Source organism: Papaver somniferum, chromosome 10, assembly GCF_003573695.1.
Source record: "Papaver somniferum cultivar HN1 chromosome 10, ASM357369v1, whole genome shotgun sequence".
Lineage (NCBI taxonomy): Eukaryota > Viridiplantae > Streptophyta > Magnoliopsida > Ranunculales > Papaveraceae > Papaver > Papaver somniferum.
In genome coordinates, this window is record NC_039367.1 from 86,444,692 (window position 1) to 86,466,588 (window position 21,897).

General features: G+C 36.2%; 1 protein-coding gene and 2 long non-coding RNA genes across 3 annotated transcripts; all 3 read right to left on the reverse strand.

The window, feature by feature from the left end:
- Nucleotides 1–2,931: 2,931 nt before the first annotated feature.
- Nucleotides 2,932–6,713, reverse strand: LOC113319015. The gene is made up of 4 exons (XM_026567319.1): nt 5,497–6,713; nt 5,122–5,228; nt 4,952–5,039; nt 2,932–3,472 (listed from the first exon to the last, which is right to left on the reverse strand). Exons 2-4 carry the CDS (start codon nt 5,179–5,181, stop codon nt 3,072–3,074), a joined length of 549 nt encoding a protein of 182 aa, XP_026423104.1. The 5' UTR covers nt 5,182–5,228; nt 5,497–6,713; the 3' UTR covers nt 2,932–3,071.
- A 1,326-nt stretch (nt 6,714–8,039) lies between these two features.
- Nucleotides 8,040–11,446, reverse strand: LOC113319451. The gene is made up of 3 exons (XR_003345523.1): nt 11,191–11,446; nt 10,912–11,066; nt 8,040–8,514 (listed from the first exon to the last, which is right to left on the reverse strand). It is a non-coding gene; the product is annotated as an uncharacterized LOC113319451 (long non-coding RNA).
- Nucleotides 11,447–15,920: 4,474 nt separating this feature from the next.
- On the reverse strand, nt 15,921–18,950 carry LOC113319696. Its single transcript, XR_003345756.1, has 2 exons — nt 18,645–18,950; nt 15,921–16,243 (listed from the first exon to the last, which is right to left on the reverse strand). It is a non-coding gene; the product is annotated as an uncharacterized LOC113319696 (long non-coding RNA).
- Nucleotides 18,951–21,897: the final 2,947 nt, after the last annotated feature.

Sequence of the window (21,897 nt, forward strand, 5' to 3'; positions counted from 1 at the left end):
AAAGTGAAAGTTGTGGAATTAGCTAATTAGAATAGTTTAGAAGCTTCTAGAATTAGCTAGAGTCAAATGTATCTAGAATGTTCAAGAGACAGTCAAAGTCGGTCAAGTAAGAATGTTCTAGAAAGTCGGTAATTGTGTTAGTGTTTTCTAGAATATTCTAGGCAATACGGTGTAGTGCCTATAAATAGGCAATGATACATTCATTTGTAATTGCAACGAAGCAAGAAGTGAGTAATAACATTAAGAGTTCTTTAAGAGTTTAAGTGTTAGTCTTGCTTTCACCTTCACCACTAGAGTTCCTGGAGCTCTATACGAGCAACACCACTATGCTCGTGTATCTCCAAAAGTATTAAAAAATTTCAACATGGTTCTTATCCAAATTCCAACATGGTATCAGAGCGGAGGTTCGATCCATATGGGGCGTGTAAGCTGTGCGAATTAAAATGCTTGTGGAGTTTAAAGCAAATGCGAAAGTGAATCGAAGAAAATGAAGGCATGCATGACTCTCAACTATGTGCATTTTGAGTTTTTGAGTTTTGGATGTTTGTTTTAGACCCATATGAATGTTATCACCCATGTCTACGTAAAAAGAGAATTGACAAGAAGTTGAGAAAAAAGAAGATGTTTGCTCGTGAGATACAGTAGTTTTCAGTACCGTTGAAGATGTAAAAGAGTCTCCATGAAATGAAAGTGAGAAAGAGAAAAGAGAAATTGTAGGTAGTGCATGTGGAAAAGAGTGCACTTTCGTACATGGCATGGGAAAATCCATGTCGTCACGAGATTCTACTCCTCTACTCGTGGCGGAAGTAGCCGAGTGAAGGCTACAGGAAGGCCGCGTAAAGGCCAGGCCGAGTGAAGGCCGACACGGTGGGGCCGCACCCACTGAGATGCTAGCGGAATAGGTGGGCTAGCCGGAAGAAAAGAGGATGGCAGACAAGAGCTATGGAGACATTAGGAGAAAATGAGGCGTGTTGACGCAGAGAAAGAAATGTCGCGGGCATTAAAAGGAAAAATTACGACACGAGCATGAGAAGTTGAGGATGAACAAGAAAGCAAGAAAAGTGAAGGATAGACGTGAAATTGGGTGAAGGTCGAACTACAAAAATGAAGATTACAAATTAGGAGGGGATGTTGGAAATAGTAATTTGTAATCTAGAGTTGTCTAGATTAGTTTAGAAAAATGTAATAAATTCTACAAAGTGAAAGTTGTGGAATTAGCTAATTAGAATAGTTTAGAAGCTTCTAGAATTAGCTAGAGTCAAATGTATCTAGAATGTTCAAGAGACAGTCAAAGTCGGTCAAGTAAGAATGTTCTAGAAAGTCGGTAATTGTGTTAGTGTTTTCTAGAGTATTCTAGGAAATACGGTGTAGTGCCTATAAATAGGCAATGATACATTCATTTGTAATTGCAACGAAGCAAGAAGTGAGTAATAACATTAAGAGTTCTTTGAGAGTTTAAGTGTTAGTCTTGCTCTCACCTTCACCACTAGAGTTCCTGGAGCTCTATACTAGCAACACCACTATGCTCGTATATCTCCAAAAATATTAAAAAATTTCAACATGGTTCTTATCCAAATTCCAACACCTTAGCTGCTCGAAGATTTCGAGTTTGATCTATTGAGTTATCTTTAAATTAGACCACGCTATAATGTATATTGAAACCCATGTCTTCTCAGTTGGCAAAAGTAGTATATTTTAGTGACAAGGAGCTCCCTTTTGGCCTGGTTGTTTTTTTATCTACATTGATACGCAGAAATCTGTTGTTTCGGGGTGACATGTGTGGCTGACAAAGTTTCACAGAGGAAACCTGTGGTTGTAAAAAAAGGAAAGGCGTGTCAAAACAATGTCTGGTATTGTCATGAAACAATGTCGTTGTGTATTTCCCCCTACCATTCTTGAACATTAGGCAAAAGCATTCTGCAATTTACTCTAACAACCTCACTAAACCCTATTGCTAATGATGATGACATTCTTGGATATCCTGCAATGGTATCTCGTGTATTGGATTTTAGAACCATTGATTTGAGGTTAGCAGTAGGCACTTACAGTGGATCTTTAGAAGTTTTTCTAGAGCATGTACTTGAGGTATGTTGATTCCTATCCTATTTTTTGTGAATGAAAAATTACTTGGCAGCAATGCTCATCATAGTCTCGTGTAAACCAGAAATTCTAAGAATGAGTTCTAATATTTGCTTTTATCAGGTTTGGCACCAAATACGCACTGCTTATGGAGACCGGCCATATTTGATGCTTATAGCTGAGCAATTATCTGGAGATTTTGCATCTCTGTATGAAAAAGAGGTGTGATTATTCTCCGTGGATCAATCTCTCAATGCAGTTGTACATCCATTTCGTGTATTACCTTGTAGATTTACTTTATGGCAGATTCTTCCAAACAGGTGCTTGATCCTGTAAAGAAAATTAAGGAGCATGCTGATCCCTAATGCTTAACTGCCGCACTAAAGAAGGAATCAATGAGTTTATCAGTGGCAAGGAAATCCCTAAAGCTCATTGGAACGATGGTGTCTGCAGACTCTGTGGCATCGACAAGAGTGATGAAACTGTGTGGTTATTGTGATTCTGAGCATCACACTTACTGCTTGATACCTCCACTGCTTTCTGTTCGAAACTAGTTATTGTCCACACAGGAATTTCAGCTTTCAACTTATACTCGGGTAGAGTTCCATAAGGATTCTGACTAGACTTCAACCTTCTATCCTCAGTCCACCTTTTTCTCTTGTTCTCCTCTAGATTTGACTCCTGATGGTAGTCTCAAGTTGTTTTTTTTTCTGTGACAGTTTCAAGTTCAGCAAGATCTGCTTTGGTAAGTGGTTTATCTTCCATTGAAACGAAAAACTAATATAATTTTGAATGAAAAAAAATTTAGGGTTGAGGAAGCGAATAACCTAGGATGGATAATCAAGATATCTCTAAACAAAAGACCTTTACATATAGGAATAACAAACCAACTTAAAAGAGTTAGAAAAAGATGTACTTCATTACAGAAAGAGTCGTAAACTTCATAACAAGTAGAGTCTATAAAAGTTTATGGAGTCTATATCTCGTAAACTTCATAACAAGTGGAGTCTATATGTTTCCAGAAACATCACATCTGAATTGGGACACATTGTCCCAAATGATAGTGGCGGTATGGGCATGCCATGTTGGATGATGGATCCAAGAACCCATCCTCCGACGTAAGGATCATGAAAGTTTCCCTTTTGGGCATCTTCTCTAGAGTCAATTATGGCCCTCCCTGCAGTGAGGTTGACGCAATGTTTCAGCAATTGTAGTACTTCAACGTCTTCCATGTTAGGATCATAATATCGTGCTAGGTAAGCCTCTGCGTCACGATAACAAGATCCATCCAACACATACCCGCGAGACTCATAAAATCTTGGAGATCCTGAAGGGCTTGTAAAGAGATGAAAAAATCTTGTTTCGCCTTCCTCAATCACACCTAAGAAAATTCCTGCACATAACAACATCCATGTTAGGATCAATACTGTTACAAACTGGCTTAAAGATTTAATGGTAGATATTCCTTGGTGTGTGCCATTGGAGCTGCAGTCATTCATATCAAATGACAGGTTGCCTGAAATTGGTGGGGGAGAAGACGTACTCATATGGAGTGGTCATAAAAATGGACAATTTGTCACAGCTGTAGTAGCAGTGGAAAAAGTTAAGAGTTAGAGAACCAAAACTTACATGGCCAGCTCATATTTGGAAGCCATTCTTGCATCCCAGCATTGCTAGCAATATTTGGAAACTGCAGCAGGGAGTCTATATGGATGATGAGGAAATGAAAAAGAGGGAAGAGGGGTTATGAAATTGTCTCTAGATGCTGCATTTGTGAAGAAGATCAAGACAGTACGTGTCAAACACTATGGAATTGTAACTTCAGTAGGATTATTTGGTCCTGGCTTTGTTTAATTTTTGGTTCAAAAACCCTGGCTCTTTTGAAGACATTTGTGTTGCAGCAAAGAATAAAAACCCACTTATACAAGAACTATGGATGACAGCAGCCTGTGCAACTACGAGAGAACTGTGGTTTCAAAGAAATAAAAAACTGTTTGAAGAAGTGAAACCTCGTAGCAATGTTTTTAAAAGCAGAATATACAAAATTGTTCAGGAAGGAAGTTATAGAATGAAAGAAAATAAATGGGGACAGGATTATGATGCTCGAGTGATATACTTCTTTAAAATTGGTGATAGAGGTATTAAATTTCATTATATTAATGAATCATTCTGGTCAGCTCCTGCAGAAGGTTATATACTACTTTGTTGTGCTGGAATTTCCTTTGGGAATCCAGGAAATGCTGGTATTGGAGTGATTGCTAGGAACTATAAAAGCCAGGTACTAGGTACTCTAACAGGTGGTGTGGGAGTGGCAGACAAAGCTATAGCTGGAGAATATGCAGTTCTGTGTGCTCTTGAATGGGCTATCTCTATGGAATGCAATAAGGTAATAATTCAGTCTGACTTAAAGCTAGTTATTGATCGTTTCAGTAATGGAGAAGTACCTTGGTATATCAGAGCAAGATGGCAGAAGGTAAAGCAGAAGTTTGAGGAAATTAAATTCATTCATTGCCTTAGTGTGATAAACTTACTGCAATCACTTTGGCAAAACAAGGAGCAACTTTGGGTGCTGGAGAAAAAACAATACATCTGGGCAGGCCTCAGAGTTTAAAAAGAACTGAAATATCAGGAGTTCTCTATTAGGCTTTATTTTCATGAGTCAGTTTAGTCCTGTATTAACTTTGGCTTTGTTTTGGCTATTCAATCAATAAAATGTGTGATTCAGCAAGAAGAAAAAAAACTGGATTACTCTTACGATCTAAAGTTATTTGCTCAAAGGAGTTCTCTTAATATTTCTGAATTGTGACAGCAGTGGCTTAGAAAATACTAGTATAAAACACTTTATAAGATGTAAACAATGTGGACAGTGTACCTGATTTGATGGAATCACGGTAGTATGCGCCCATGGTTTTCTCGACTAGAGATGCTAATCCGTCTGTTGTACGCATTTCGGTCATTGACTACATCAAAACCATTTAAGTTCACAACAACTTAGTCATTTTGTACATTTGTAATTAAGTAATTTTAAGATAAGAAAATTACTTTTCTGGCCACCTCCTGGTACACCATCAAGTTAAAACTCTCATCACCACAAGTAGCCATCGACACATTTGCATCCACCCTGAGCAGTTTGGGGCTCTGATATTCGACTGTTACATTATATAAACGGTTACAAATTCTAGAAACTAACTAGGTTCTAAAATCAACAACAAAACCTCATGAACTATACGATCTTGAAAACAAGGTTTATCAGACTGTAACCTAGCTAGAAGTTTGAGTCTTGAAAACAATCTAGTAATAGGTTTATCATTTGGAGAACGAATAAAGGGATGTATTTTCATTCCCCATATGAAATGACCATGTAAAACTACATTTTATAAATAGAGAAGGCTGTTTAAGACGTTCGATGAATCATACCCCCTGATTTCAGCTTCACCAATAACCCATTTTTGTAAGTGCAGCGGGTGTCTGATCCAAATGCTATCCTTCCTCTCGTCAAAGGCAGGCCTATGATAACAGTACCACGACGCTCTGCATAGAAAGACAGCAGGGACAAGGAAGGCAATGGTGTAAAACAATCCTAAGCCTTTAACCGCACATAAGTAGTCCAATTACAAGAATTACACTCTTAAACAAGCTCAAAATTGTGTCTCAGGCCACACACATAAGGTAAAAAGAATTTAAAACATAATAGAAAATAACTCTAAAACATGAAGATACGGCAAACGGATATTTACAGCAAACACAATATCAACTGATTAGTTTGACTTTGCATAGACTTGTTTCAGTGTGGGGATCACTTCTATCAACTGTTTCTCATACCCGGAACATACACCATAATAACAGCTCAAAAGTAGGTAGAGAACTATATACACAAGTGACTTCTTCCAGCTCTAAATTGTTGGATAGAACAATCAGTGGCCAGATGCTATTAAAATTCATAATGCTATCCACAAAAATCATCTGATGTCGTATTTTAGTTCTAAAGGATCAATTGTATCAGGCGGGTTAAGCCGTTTGAGGTCTAAAATCAGTAGTATATAAAGTGAACAAGTTGGGCAAGGATGTGCAAAAGAATCCTAATCTATTCAAGTTACAGTAGATTCGAATTAACGGCTTAAATAAGCTCAAAATTGAGTCCAGCCTAAAACTTAGTGAGTCAGAAATTCAAAGACACGGGAAATAGATGAATGAAATTTAAAGTTTTTCACATAGAAAAAGTACTCCACTGGGGTTAGCCTAGACCTAAAATACACATTTGTGACTATTACCATTGAAACATGAAAATCCAAAATTAAAAGAGATTAACAACCACAAACCAATTTATATCACCACAAATTAATCGTCTGCAGTAAATAAATCAAAATCCTTAGATGTTAAAAATTCACATTTCCAAGATGTTAAGTATCTGAAATTGCTCCATCTAAGGCTATAAGAAAAAGTAAATAATAAAAATCCCTAAAACTCTTATGTTTGCACCTGGTGAACTCCAAAATCCCAACCATGAAACCAACCAAGCTCAATCAACCACGTCACCATTATCAATCTCCTCTTATGTCCAGCAATTTCACTTTTTTTTTTTTTATGAAGATAAAATGTAAATAAAGATCTTTTGGTCAAGCCCAAATCTGTGTTTTAAATATCATGGTTTCAAACTATTCAAGCTATTTTTGTGCATTTTCTCATGTTCAAACAAACATAAGAATAACTTAATTAGTTTGAGATCATGATATTTAAAACACAGATTTGGGTGACTAAAAGATCTTTCTTCTATTCTTCACAGAAGAGACACCCATGATCGATCTCAAATACTCATACTCTGCTCTCACCAAAGTCTTGAATTCTTGGACTGATAATACTGCTGCATCTCTTGACCTTTCTAACTTAACAATAACACTCACTTTATTGGGTAATACTATTTGAAATGTGTAAGATCTAGCATCCAGTTCAACAATCTTTCGTTTCTTAGCTACTGAAATTGATTTCTCCATGTTTCTGTAACTCTACAGATCAAGGAGAAGAGGTTTTTTTTTAGGTGGAGGCGCTCAACATCTGTTTTTTATTTTTTTTGGCTGAAGAGATTTTAGATAGGTTTAGGGTTTTTGTTTGGGGAATTATAGTTTCGGTATAACTTTAAGTTATTACTGTTTTGCAGTTTCTGGACTGAAACTAAAAGTGCAAAGAATCTTCAGGAGAAAAAACGACAAACTTCCATTTGCATTCTCTTATACGTGGACACGTGTTGTTGAATATAAAATTTACTTCTCTTACTGTATGTAAAGTCACCGTCAGTGAAGCACGGACACACCGGTATGGGCGCCGAGTCCAGATCAGAGTCAGACGCACAACGTACGTGAGACACCGACACGACACACGTGAAGAAATCTATACTCCATTTTAGTAGTTTGGTGATCCAGTGTGTCAAGAAAATCAGTATAATAGTTAATTTTTCTATATGTGAACTAATCTAACAGTATAAAATTGAGTTTTTTTTCATGTATTTGCGTGATTAATTTGTTTAATATACTATAACACTATGATCTTAGTATATAAAAACCATTTTATTAATGTATATATATACGTGTCCGTATCGTGGTGATTTTGGATTTTTGCCGATCCCTATGTCCGTGTCGTGTCGTGTCCCGTGTCAGTGTCCATGCTTCCCAGGTCACGGTCATTTTCTAGCTTTTTCGTTTGCTTGTTCGTTTTTGAATCTGTAATATTTGTCCGGCATACATCAAGTAAGAAAGATCACCGGCTGGTTACCGAATTCGTATCCTCAGAGAAGAATCCAAGAAGTTGGACATAAATCCATTGAGCTACCCAACTAGGTTATACCAACATGACATGAATTTCCTTCACATTTACCAATACTTTTGTTCCGTTAAAGATAATCAACTCCCTACTGTTAACACGGGCCATAAGGTTGCAGTCACTTCCAAAGTGATGGTAATTAGGGATTCAAAATGCAATAATTTGATAACCATAAAATGAATGAGGTTCCAAACCACCAACCACAACAAGTACAACTTTAGCAAGGATTGCCTGCTAGTTCTGTAAATGAAAAGGAATGGGAAACAACTAAGATTTATTAATTCTTTGGTCGACTCTGAATTTGAAAACCGAAGATTGCACTTAGGAAGGTGCAACTTCTTCTTCTTCTTCTTCTTCTTCTTCTTCTTTGTAGATGTTGTAACCTTAAGCTCCTCTTTGTCTATTTATTTTGCTATTCCTCTCTAGGGCCTCACAAAGCCTCAAGTTCTGAGCACGAAACAGCACCAAGTCAAGTCGTAAGCCATAATTTCCTCAAGCAAATACCCTCTTAGCCAAAGAAGAGGAGCAGGTTGAGACTTATGTTGCTTGTAACTCCAGATTTTCTTAGCTGAAGGAGTTGTTTTATGAGCTCTCACTGTTTCATTTTCTCCGCCAGATGAACTGTGGTACATAGAAAAAGAGAACTGTTTAAGCATATTGCAGGTAATCAAACACAGGAAACTTGCACTTTGTTGAACTGTTAAGACAATAAACTGGGGAACCACCAACAACCAAAGTAAAAGCTGGTAATTCCTTCAGACCATAGTAAACTTTAGCCTTCAGAAACTCAACCTTTTCATACTTCATAACAGAGATAGGTAAATACAGACTAAAGCCTTCAGACAAAGATGTAAGGGTGTTCAAATTTTTAGATTGAAAGGAAACAAAAAAGGGCGAAGAGACGTATCCAACCCATCCATAATGGATAAATTCAGGTCTTACTGCCAAACAATTTATTTTTGATATCGAAGACAATCTCAAGGGTTTAACAATACGTTGCAGCCTCATCCATCAAATGTTTACCATCAGTAAACACAATCCAAGATGGGGAAATGCAAAAGAAGCATAACTAAGTTAATATAAAATCCACATAAAGAATACACATAACCTGAAAATCAAACTAAATAAAAAAATGAGATCTGAATTTTTTACCACTAAATCTTTTGAATCTACTACATTTATCATCATCAATATGTCTTTCGTCTTTTATCCTATTTCCTCATCATATCTCTACAGACTCAAGAAGATATAACTTATAAGTTTGCAGTCAACAACACGAACCCAGTAATGTATGGTATTAATCAAATTATGCTTACTAAGGTTCTATGTAAGATCTCGTAGGGCATGCATCGTTCAATATGGTATTAACAATGTCAATGCATTTGTAGAGTATGCATCAATAGAAAGAAGAATTACAGGAAAATGTTTTGTAAAGCATGCATCTTTTATGACTGTGCAGGCTTTTGTATGGGTGTCATTCAGAAACTCAAGGAAACTAGACAGTAGATACGCTGTAAGATGAAAAGAGAACCAACTGCAGAGATACTCATCGAGACTTCTAATTATCACGTGCTACCAAAATGCAATTAAATGCCAACGGAAGTCATTTGGCGGGGTAAGACTGATTGTGTGCTGTCTGGGGTGGGGCAATGAGACATTAAATATGGAGGCATGGCAAAGTAGAGCCTCTGTGCCAGATAATACACATAATCATATTTACCATGTACTTGAATCCTTAAAATGTGTAGCTCATTGAAACACAAATTTATGACCATGCAGGCTTTTGTATGGGTGTCATTCAGAAACTCACCAGTAAGTGTAATTAAGTTCAGACTAATGTGCAATCCAAAAATCTAAATTAAATTAAATACTCAAAAATATTTTACTTCTAAGCACAAAAATTAGCTTCATAAAGCAAAATTGTAAACTGTAGATTGCATGGACGGGGTAACTGATGATGCTTTACACTGAGTCATTAACTTTTAAGCATATATAGAAAATTTTACTTGGACAGAAAGATTTTGTTTTCAACAATGGATTGAAAATTAATATGTCCAAAGTTCCTGGATGCACTGGTTACAACTGTGCTCCATCATATATGCCCTTATAAATATGATGTCCTTTTTTAATCTAGATACAGGACATAAACCAAAGTACCTTCTAGCAAATCTTTTACAGGACATACAGGACATGCAATATATCATCATATTCTTACAAAAATGTGAACATAGTACAATTTTGATATTTGAATGTACGACCTAGTTTTTGTTAGTAGTCTTTCACTGAACTCGACACTTATGTATACTACTGAGCTTCTATGTGATTAGGCAATTGAAGACCCAAACTGAACTTAAACCCAATATCCTAGAAATCTTGAATTTCCTTGTAGCTTGGAGGCTTACTGTCCTTGCCATGGGGTAATTAAGCTACAGATATTACCCAAGATTGTTTCACCAATTTACTTAACCACATATCCATAACCTACTGTAAACTAAAGAAACGCGAAACACATGATATCAGTACTTAGATTTGAAGACACTGGAAAATTTTATCCAACTATAAATGTAAATGTAGATTGCACTTACTTTCTTTAATGATATAAACCAAAATTATTAAAACAATAACTATAGCAGATCGATACAAACCTATGTAAGTTGTAAGATGAATTTGAATGAAAAAAATCATTATACTAGCCACAATTGATTGCTAAGAGTAAAAATCAATTGCAGCTTTAAAGCTACTAAATATTTCCACACGTGGTACCAAGAGACCATCACTAATAATCTTTCAACTTTGAAAATAATCACAGCCCATTTAACATAATCATAAGCAATCAAACCATTTAACCATAATTAGTTTGGCAAAACTACCAAAACATTAATCACACCCAGAATAGATTTTCCCTAAATTAAAAGGAACCCACAACCGGAAAAGGAAATTAAGTGACACCCAACTAACAATCTAACTCATATCCGAACCAAATTAACAAAGCGGCATCAAATAAGAGTTGATACTTACCACAAATTAATAGTAATGGGGGATTGAAACTCCAAAATAAGAAACCTCAAAATCTCTTTTAAGCAGTACAAAGCTGTTTAATTTCTGACTCAGATAATTGAATGATAATTTTTCCGGAGACTTAGGGGACTTCTTGAACAATCAATCCCATACATCTGAAAAAAGGCATTTCACAAAAGCCCTAAAATTAGACTTTTTCTAGAGAAACAACAATAAAATATCTTGAACCCAGAATGAGAATAAAACAAAAATGAAGATTCTTGGCATAAAACATCTCACCTGTAGAGTCAAACCAACTGCAATCATATCCATCTTCAACAAACTAAAGATAATAAACTTTCCAAGCTTGTTTTCATCATCTTTGAATCATTTGATACCTAATCAATTTCTTACCTCTCCAATGAGACCTCTTGGTTTACTGGTACAACCTCACTGATAAATGAGCAGTTTTTATTCCAAACAGCATAACCGAAGAACAAACATTGTGGACAGAAAACGGGACCAAATTTTGAGGAAAAATAGAAAGTGTGGGTGGTGTAGTTGTGAGAGATTAATGGGTAGGTGTAAGTAGACTCCAACGGGGTAGGTGAGTAGATTATTAAGTTATTAAAGATTAAAATGTTTAATCCAAGCACAATGGTTCACCGAACGGGATATTGTCTTTATTAAAGATTAAAATGTACTAGATATTAGGGAAGAAACCCGATTTGAGACGAATCCAAAAGTTTCAAATGTTTCGGAGGCATACGAAGTTATCTTTCTATCTAGTATGGGTTTACAAGGGTTGTCCCATAAGGGAGTAGATTATTAAGTTATTAATAATTAAGTTATTTTTTAAAATTATTTAAACACCATTCGTCTAAGTTTAAAATACAAACCTAAATTAATTAAAATCCAATATTTTTAAAATAAAAAATCATTGTCACTCCTAACCTAATTTAAGCATTAATCAAATTGTTTTGATTTTATTTTCTTCGGTGATTAATTGTTAACTCATAAACCTTTGATCACTGATTAAAACCACAAGTATAAATGAGTCGTAAACCTTCATAATAAATGTTCAATTAATACTTCATAGTAAATGTTTGTTTAATTAATCAAATAAATATACTTTCAATAATATCATAATAAATTTATCTAATGTTAAATCAATAGACATTAATGGTTGTTGTGATGGTGGACGGGGGTGGTAGAAACGATGGGGATAATAGTGGTGGGTATTGGTGATAATGGTGGAGTGATGACATTAATGGTGGTGGCGGTGGAAGAAGTATTGGTAGTTGATAAACACATTTATGTGTCTAATATATCTCAGTTGTATATTTTGTTAGTGCTCAATTTTATACTTATTTGACTATTTTATACTTTTGTAGGTGTTTCTGGAAAAATAAGGTTTTGCGGCGAAATTGGCTGAAAATGTGGTATTTGGACCTCCGTTGATAACGCACCGGAAGCGCCAAGTGTACCGGAAGTACCCCAGAAATACCCCGGAGGAATCCCGAAAAAGTGATGAAAACATCTCGGAGAAAGCGGTTTTGGAACCCACGTTTTGGATAAGGGCCACAACAGGGCACCCCAAGCCTGATGCTAAAGGCACCCTACAACTGGTTAAGGGGCACCATCTTCATAATTCAAACATTGGTTTTTGGCGGGAAAAGTTTTGCAGACGAGAACAGTTTTAGGGTTCGAATTTGAGCGAGTATGAAGGAGATTCAATCTCGGAATTTCAATGAGCTGGACTTCTTAGAGCATAACAGGACGTTTACGAATGATTGGGTCGAACAGAATTGGCTAGATATGCCAAGAGAAGAAAACAGAGATGTTATTTTTCACGGTACTCTGTTGGGATTTTTTCCGACAATTCAGGTAGATTAAAGGCCAGCAAACCTTCTCAAATATATTCGTATTTACCTAAATAAAGAGTTTCGAAGGATTGGGAGAAGTCCAAGATGCGTGCAGAGAAGATTACAGAGATTTTATCTCAACTGTTGGCCGAAGAGAAAATAAATAAATAAGTAGAAATATTCTCGGATTTACTCGAGATAGTTGGACCTGTGGAGTGTATTTAAGGTTCTGGGAGTCTAAGAGAGAGATATCAAGTATTTAGTGGTCGAGCAGAGACCAGAGAGAGGTTGCAGAGGCGAAGAACAGGAGTTGCAGGAAAGCTTCCTGCTGAAGAAGAAGAAGAAGAAGAAGAACAGGCAGCTACAAACCGTCGTTCTTCAACAACGCCAACAACAGCAGTGAAGTATCGTTCTCTTACAACAGTTAGATTCTTTCGTTTTTTCTGGACGCCTTTTGTGGGTCTTAGGTTTGTTGTTTAATATTTTTCACTCTTTTAATCATATTTTGAGCATCAATTATGTATTTTGAGAACATGATTATTATGAGTAGTTAAACCCCAACACTGGGATGATGGAGGAAGCCGTTCTGTACGCATATGATAATTCTATTTGACTCTTATATGACTTTTGCACTGCTCTAAATTGATTTATGATTTTGATTAATTAGTTGTCATCTCATTTGATGGGTCATGCTTTCTTAGATGTTTTGATGTACCATGCTTAGGATTTACAACTAATATTTTGAGAATCTACCTTGACAAAAATACGAGTCCATGTTTATTTATTAAGCTATAATTGTTAAAAGAATTTATAGTTGAATCACATGAATAAAAGAATTGGTGGAATCATCTGTCTCAGTCTCTTGATCGTGTGACAAACTTGTATATATTTTTATTTTTGAGTCTGAAATCGAGTCTACACGAGTCCGAGTGAACGACACTCTACTTACCATATAAATTATTACATCAGTAGTGCGATGAGAAAGGTTTCATGAGGTAGATAAATTACTTAGTTATCGCTGATTAATTTTTAATTTAATATTAGTTTTTAATTTTTTTTTTAATTTTTATAAATTATAATTTTTAATTTATAATATATATTATATATATTATAATATATATATATATATATTATAATATATATATTTTATTTAATCATAATATATATATTATATTATAATTTATAACATAAGATTCTTATGGTCAACTCATTTATAAATCCAAAATGTTTATAACATAAGATTCTTACTTACTAAAATTTGTGTTTGCGTAGGTTTGGATATATGAGAATTTACCTTCTTTGGTGAAAGCCAACTCCCATATCAAAGTCGACACTAGTCTTGAGAAGTTCAAGCCAAGAGGATGCCACCACACTTTTACTGGTGCTCAGGAGAAGGATATACCTGAGCAGCTTATCAAGCTGCGAGCTTCCTTGGACAATATGACTGCGGATCAGGTAATAATCGATATAGGTTTCATGCACTTCAGGAGGTCTCAGGTTCGAGTCCCCGATGATGCAATATTACAGAGTTTGACATGGAAAGTAGAGTTAGCTTGCCCTTGTTGCAACATAATCACAACCCCTTTATCCGCTTCGGCTTTCTTGGTTTGGTTTCTCATGAGGCTCGCTGGTAGGCTAGCACGGAAACATGTTCAACTAATGCAGTAGTACGGTTTTGGAGCTTAACTTGTTAGGGTTCCAACTAGTCAATGTAATAATACTCTTTATTCAATAATAGTTGACAAAATTCACTAAAGAATATCAATAAAATATTTATTATTTTAAGGTATGATTCGTCCAAACCTTTGGTTGGTAATTTAGCAATAAGCTGGGGTCCAACACCTTTTTGAATAGCAATACCTAGCAGGTCGTAAATCCTTGTCATTATCAGACAGAAAACCAGGAGAAACTTCCTTACGCATGCACACCAGCTTTGTAACAAATGTCAGCTTTGTAACAAATGTCAAATGTCAGCTTTGTAATAAACATGTTCTTCTAACATAACATCATCATCATAATCATAATCATCATCAGAGTAATATGCATACTGGTCCCTATCAGCAGTTGTGGTGTCCTTAGTCAATTCATGTTCCTCTATGTTAGTTTCATATTCAACATCACTTACATGAATGGGACTAGACACTTCATTAGGGACAACAAACATTTCCTCATGAATTTCCTCCTTTTGTATATGATGCAAAATCTGATCTAAATATGCATGAATTTGCAATTCATGTCTAGCATTATTTTGCTCAATGAGTCTGAGATCTTCTTTGATAGATTGCATGCAAGGGCTCATGGGAGTACAGAATTGTTCATTTTCACGTAGTGGTGATTGGTAAATGTGTGCATGGTCATTAGGGTTTATAAAAGACTGATCGCAACCCTTAAAGGATTGATTATGGTCCCAATGACTACCAGCCTCACAATTTGTGGGAATTTCATAATTTGGATTTTCATGGGATTCTCTAAATTGCCTAAATTCATGCAAAATATAACAGTTTTCATCAGGGTGGTCTAAACCACCACATAAGATACATGCATAGATTTCAGGTAGTCTAGGTTGATACATGTGTGAATAGTTATACGGTTCTGTATATTGAGGCTCAGGACTTTGAAAATATCCGTAACAATCCCGATAACTATTTGCATTATGGTATTTGGGAGGTTCACAATGTGAATCTTGCCTGTAAGCAAGTTCTCTAATAGATTTAGTCGTATCCCCAGTTGCAGACCAAAATCCAGACATGTTATTTTTATCAGACAACCAAACAATTCACAAGAAATAAGACCCACACTTTTCAGTTATGGGTTTCAAAAATTTGGTTTAAATGGGTCAAATGGTGAAAAGATTAATTTGGTTTTAGACTTTGAAGACAAAGCCCATTTGGGTTTATGGTTTTAAAATGAGAGCAAAATTTTGGTTTTAATTGGGATGAAAGCCCATTGGTTTTCTTAATATGGGAGAAAATTTTTGGTTTTTTTTTAATTGGAGCAAGCCCACATTGGTGGAGGATGCAAGGCCCACTATTTGGTTCAACGAAGCCCAACGAAGATTTTAAGCGAAACCTACAATTTGGTTCAATTGGGTTTCAAAATTTTGTTGTAATGGGTTAAGGTCCAGTTGGATCTATTTGAAACCCAAACTGTAGTTGGAAAACAAGGTGTGATACAAAGCCCAAAATTCTGTGTTCTGTTTTCAGTTGGGTTTCGAGGCTCAGATTACAAGTCCACAAATCAACTAAACAAAGCCCATTGCGCGGTGAGAAAATCCCACAGTTTAGTTACAAACTACAAGCCCACAGAACAGAAACACACACTAATTCATACAAGCCCACAGAACTTGTTTTGAGTTTAGGCTTACTGTTTTGTTTAACTCAAGCCCACTGAACTGACTGTGTACCAACAGCAACTTCAACAGCTGCAGTCTTTGGTTCTCAGTACTGCTTGCAACAGCTTCTCAAGGCCATTAACAGCTCCTCAGGTACCTGAAACAGATAGAGTTAATCAGTTCTTGCAACAACTCAAAATTGGCTCAACAGAGATAGCCAACATAGCACAGAAACAATGGCTCAGTGCACAACAATGGGTCACAGATATTGCAAAGATTGCAGTTCTTAGAAACCAATTTGAACTGGTGCAAAGTGACTACTGCATAGCCATGAAGAACAAGATGCAGGTGCAGTGCAGCTAAGTTATACTAAGATACAGTCTGAGCTGCAACTGAGATGCTGCTGTAAGCAAGAAAAGAAATGGAGAAACAGGACAAGATGGAAGTTGAAAGCTTTGCAGTTGAAAGCTTTGGAAGTGGAGAACTGAAATGTGTTCAGTTCATTTGAGAATGCAAGACAGAATGCACTAAGCTACACCATAACAGCAGAAGTAAAACTAACACATATATACAAACAGTAAACTAGAATCAGTAGAACAAGCTACAGAATCAGCTATAAACTAAATAGATGCAAGAATTGAGGTGCAGTTGATTGGAAAACTAAAACTAAAGCTAGTATGGGAAGTTATGAAGTTAAAACAAGTTATGAAGTTATGAGAATGCAGAATATGAAGTTATGCTAAAATGCAAGAATGCAAATGAGAAAGTAAAAACTATAACTAAGATGCAGTAATGAAGCTAAGATTCAATTATGAACTAAGATGCAAGATGTAGCAAAGAACTAAATTAACAAACTAAGTTACAGTCAGGGCTAATTGCAGTCAGCTATATGTACAAAAAATTTAGCTAAATGCAGCCAGCAGATGGCGTGCAAGTTAACAGCTATTTTAACAAGATGAGAATGCAGTTTAACAAACATGAGAATGCAGCAAGATGACAGTGCAGTTTAATAAGATGCAGCTGACAATGCAGCTGATGACAGTTATGAAGATGCAGGAATGATGCATGATTCATGATGCAAAGGAAACAAAACAGTATGCAAAGGCAATTTATACAATGCAACAATGTAACACAGAGTTATGCAAGTTATGCTAAATGTAATTGAGAATGAGAATGCACTAGAGCTGAAAGCTGCAAGAATGCAGCCAAGATGCAGTTAAGACAAAAAAATTTCAGCTAAGATGCACTTACAGCAAGGCTAATCAGTTATGCTACATGCAGTTTATACAAACTAAAGATGGACTACAGCTGACAAGATGCAGGATACAAGCAATAAAGTAACCTAAAGATGGACTAAGTTAAGATGCCACTAAGTTAAGAATGCAGTGAGAATGCTAACAGGTTGGAATGCAGGAATGATGCAACTAAGAATGCAGCAAAACAGTAAACAAAACAGGAACAAGTGAATTGATTAAACTACAATGGCAAGCTACAAAATGCTGTTGGACTACAAACTGAACAACTACAAAAGATCTAGTATGCTGAACAAAGTACATGAATAAGATTATCTTATAAAAACAATGATGCTGGTATGATAATGCGCTAAATCAGATTGCAACTAAACTAAAAGATGCAATAAAAACAGAATGCAATAAACTAAATTTAGTGTACATGATTTTAACACATGTAATAAGTACAGCATGCAATAAACTGAAAATTTAACACATATGTACAGGATTGAGCGAAAATTCAGTGAAGTAAAGTCAGAAACTTCAGCTATACCGCTACCGAGTCCCCGGCAGCGGCGCCAAAAACTTGGTAGGCTAAGAAAAATAACCTAAAACTATGTTATATTAAACCTGCAAGTATACAGGGTCTGTTGTAGAAAGTATGCAAGCAGGGTTTGTCCATAGGGACTAGGTGGGTGTAAGCTGAATTTTGATGTTTTCCTAACTGATTCTTCAAATGGCAGCGACAAGAGCTAGATAATGGGAAGTATACTAGGGCCTTTGAATCAACCCTAACCTATTCTAAGTCAGTATCAGTTTCAATGATATGCTTGTCCCTTGTATAGACATTAATGAGATTCTAGCCTCAGATAACTATCCAGATGGCAGTGGAGGTTCAAGCCTGCTGCTCATCAATGGGTGGTTTTAGGAGAATAAAATAGTGTCACTAAGATGGTTCTAATCCTAGTAGTAGTTGACTTCTCACAATGCAACTACCCTACAGATAAGCTACTTAGGTGAGCTAATTATTCTAGAGGATAATCTATCCTACATAGTTTAAGCACAACAAGAGTATTATCAGAACATGATTTGCTTAGCAATAGAAATAGAGTTTCATCTAAACCCTAGCAAGACAATTTAACACATGATAAACAACATGCACTGAACTGAACTGTTGAAGAAATTGTAATTAAAAATGTAAACTGGAAAGAGCTAACAGTTGGTGCAACGGCTAATCCGGGCATGAGCTAATTTGTGTTACAATGCTCCTATTTATACCCAAATTTAGGGTTACAAAATACACAGTGAGTTTTGTGAATCTCAACTCACCTCTGCTCTGAATGTTTCTCGACCCATGATTGACCCATACTTCCTATGCTCCTCTTGTTCCATCTCCTGTTGTGGTTGGGTCTCTAGCTCGAGCTATTTTATCAATTCTTCACCTTGGGTTACAGAGACGAAAGGGGAGAAATTGATAAAATAGGAGGCTAGAAAGATAGGGGAAAAAGGGTAGCGGAATGGGTTTGAGGTAGGGGAGGCGATGGAGGTTTATGCGGCGGTGTAGAGAAGAGAGAAGGAGATGGTGATGGGTTTTGCAGGTCTGTTGCAGAGAGAAGAGGAAGGAGGGCTCGATGGTTTTTGGGTGAAGGGAATGTTTGGCTAGTGTTTTGGGTGTAGGTGAAATATTTTATGCTATGGTGTTGATCGAAACATCAAAATATGATGCACAGAAAGATACATCGTTGGATTATAAATTTCAGATTGAATCTAACGGCTAATATGGAGTAAGCTTTAAGATACCGTTGGATTAGTGATACAACAGATCTAACGACTCAGATGAGAGTTAAGTGCTATGATGTTTGTCAGGATCAGAGAAATCTGATGAACAGCAAAGTAGCTCCGTTGGATTTCTTAGATGGATCGAATCGGACGGCTACTTAAGAATGGGTTTGGATTTAGAGTTTGGACATGGGAGATGGGTTTGAGCTAGTGTTTTGGGTGTAGGTGAAATATTTGATGCTATGGTGTTGGTCGAAACATCAAAATACGATGAACAGAAAAGTGAAAGCGTTGGATTATCAAATTCAGATTGGATCTAACGGCTAATATTGAGTAAGCTTGAAACGACCGTTGGATTAGTGATACAACAAATCTAACGATTCAGATGAGAGTTTGGTGCTATAATGTTTGTCAGGATCAGCGAAATCTGATGAACAGCAAAGTAGCTCCGTTGGATTTCTTAGATGGATCGAATCGGACGGCTACGTAAGAATGGGTTTGGATTTAGAGTTTGGACTTGGGAGATGGGTTTGAGCTTGGGAGATGCTGAGCCCACTTCTTCTTTAAGAACAATTTCTTCCTTTTTATGCCCACTTCTATCCTTGAGTCTTCCATACCACATTCTTCGTTGCCTTTCTGCTGGAGTCTTTACCGTCCCTTTGCTCTTTTCGCTCAACAATTCTTCAAGGCTTTATTTGGTACCTAAAAATGTAAAATTAATTAATAAAAGTATTTTTTCATGAAAACAATGAAAATACAGAATATGGGATAAAATGGAGAGTTAGTGCATAAAAAATGAGTTAAATGCCAATGAAAAGGTGCAAATATATACGATAATTGGCACTCATCGAAAATGAGCGTCAGAATTCTTCATCTCTTGCCGTTGAAAAAAAACTCTCTTCTAACAATGATTCTACTATTTTTCTGGTTTAGCTATTACATAATCTGTTATGTAACTGTGTCTAGTATTTTCTATGTGTTAAATGACTTGTGTTTTTGAACTTTCAAGTCCCTACTGTGGTTGTCAGTATCCTCTTGAGGGAGGCTGTTAAGATAGGAATTCAAGTAAGTCAAATGTTGTGTTAGTCAAGTCAGTCTGACTAGAATGTCAAGTCAGTGTCTGTAATAATATGGCGATCAGGATCGGTAATAATTGTGTATTAATAGTGTCTGAACAGTATTCTTTTGTATTATCGTTTTCATACAATCAATAACAACCTTGGTTTCTTGCATTCTATTATCTGATATTTCTTAGATACACCGGCAATGAAGCTTAATGGAGATGGAAGATACTATATATCTTAAGGTCACATGTATCATATGCGACAAAAATATATTGACGTGTTCGCAAAACTTAAAAATATTTATTCTTAATACTGTGTGACCGCCTTATTTGAGTGCAGATATCCACTGAGAATTCGGGTAAACCATCCTGGGAAACCAAAAGACAACTCATGGCAAGTCTTTTTTTTATCTTACCCAAAGGCAAGTTCTGCACTTCCTCTTAATATCACTTCCATTATGCAGTCAAATCACCACTTTTAGTTTTGTGGATAATGACCAATTCTGAAAGTTTTACCAAGATTGAGGATTTCAACCGAGGTTAATTCCTTTCATTATCTCACAATATGCTTATGTTATCCCAAAGGTTATTTTTAATTCACATGAAATTCAATCTCTGATCTCTAAATTATACGAGAAGTTGCTAAAACAGAAGCAAAATACTAGCAGCTGCAAACCTAAACCTAGGATTCCCATGTGAAATACATTTATGTAAAGCGTGCAAATAATGCAAGTGCGAAGTGGCCTTCAGTATGTATATTTCGTTAAAATAGGCGATTTTTTCTTCCATAGATTAGCGTTAGCCCTTCAAAAGGATCGCTGGAGCCAACTATTGGCCAGATTTTGTAAACTTCTTGTAGTCTCTATTATTGTTTTTAATAATTACAATTATTTGTGAAAATTATAATTAAATATAATAATTATAACAACAACCTGTTCGATTAATATAGTAGTATGTCGTTGGAGCTTATCTTATTAGGATTCCAACTAGTTTCGTGTAATAATATTTATCCAATAATACTATAGGAGAATTAAATTAAAACAAAACATTTACGCAAGAAATCTTTAAAGTCTTAACCACGCATCTATATGAATAAGCAAACAAAACTAAAGAAACTACCAGAAGCAACAAAGATAAATTGGTAGCTCCCATGGCTGCACTGTTTTTTTTCCAGCTTTACTCGCCTTCCCTTCTTCGCAATCGAATCCATTGCCCCTCTGATTCACTTTGTTATCATTGAAATACTCCATTACTATAATCGTGATCTTCTGCAATACCATAGCAGGACAAAGTAAGCTCATCCTCGAGATGTAAGGATTCCCATCCACCACATTCAATGAATTTCTTCGGGCTCGCTACGATTTCTCTTAATATGGAATTCCACTCCTTCACAGCTAGTTCCTTAGTGTTACAATAGTACTTCACGTATGCATCGTTCAGAATACGTTTTATGCCAGCCAGCTTTGTTATGTCAATTGTGCAGATTTGAAGCACGTCGCGTGAATAGTCTTTGAGCACCACTGTCATATCGAATGCCCCAGATTCAACCTCGGCCAGATTACCAAACTCAACACCCCTTAGTGGGACCACGAAGTAAGGCGGCGACATAAGCATAACTAGGGCAGAATCAGTCAGGGTAAACATAGGTGATTTCTTCGAGGGAAGACGACATAAGCATAACTAGGGCAGAATCAGTCAGGGTAAAACCCAGTGGTTTTCCTGCTTAGGGTGCATATGTTC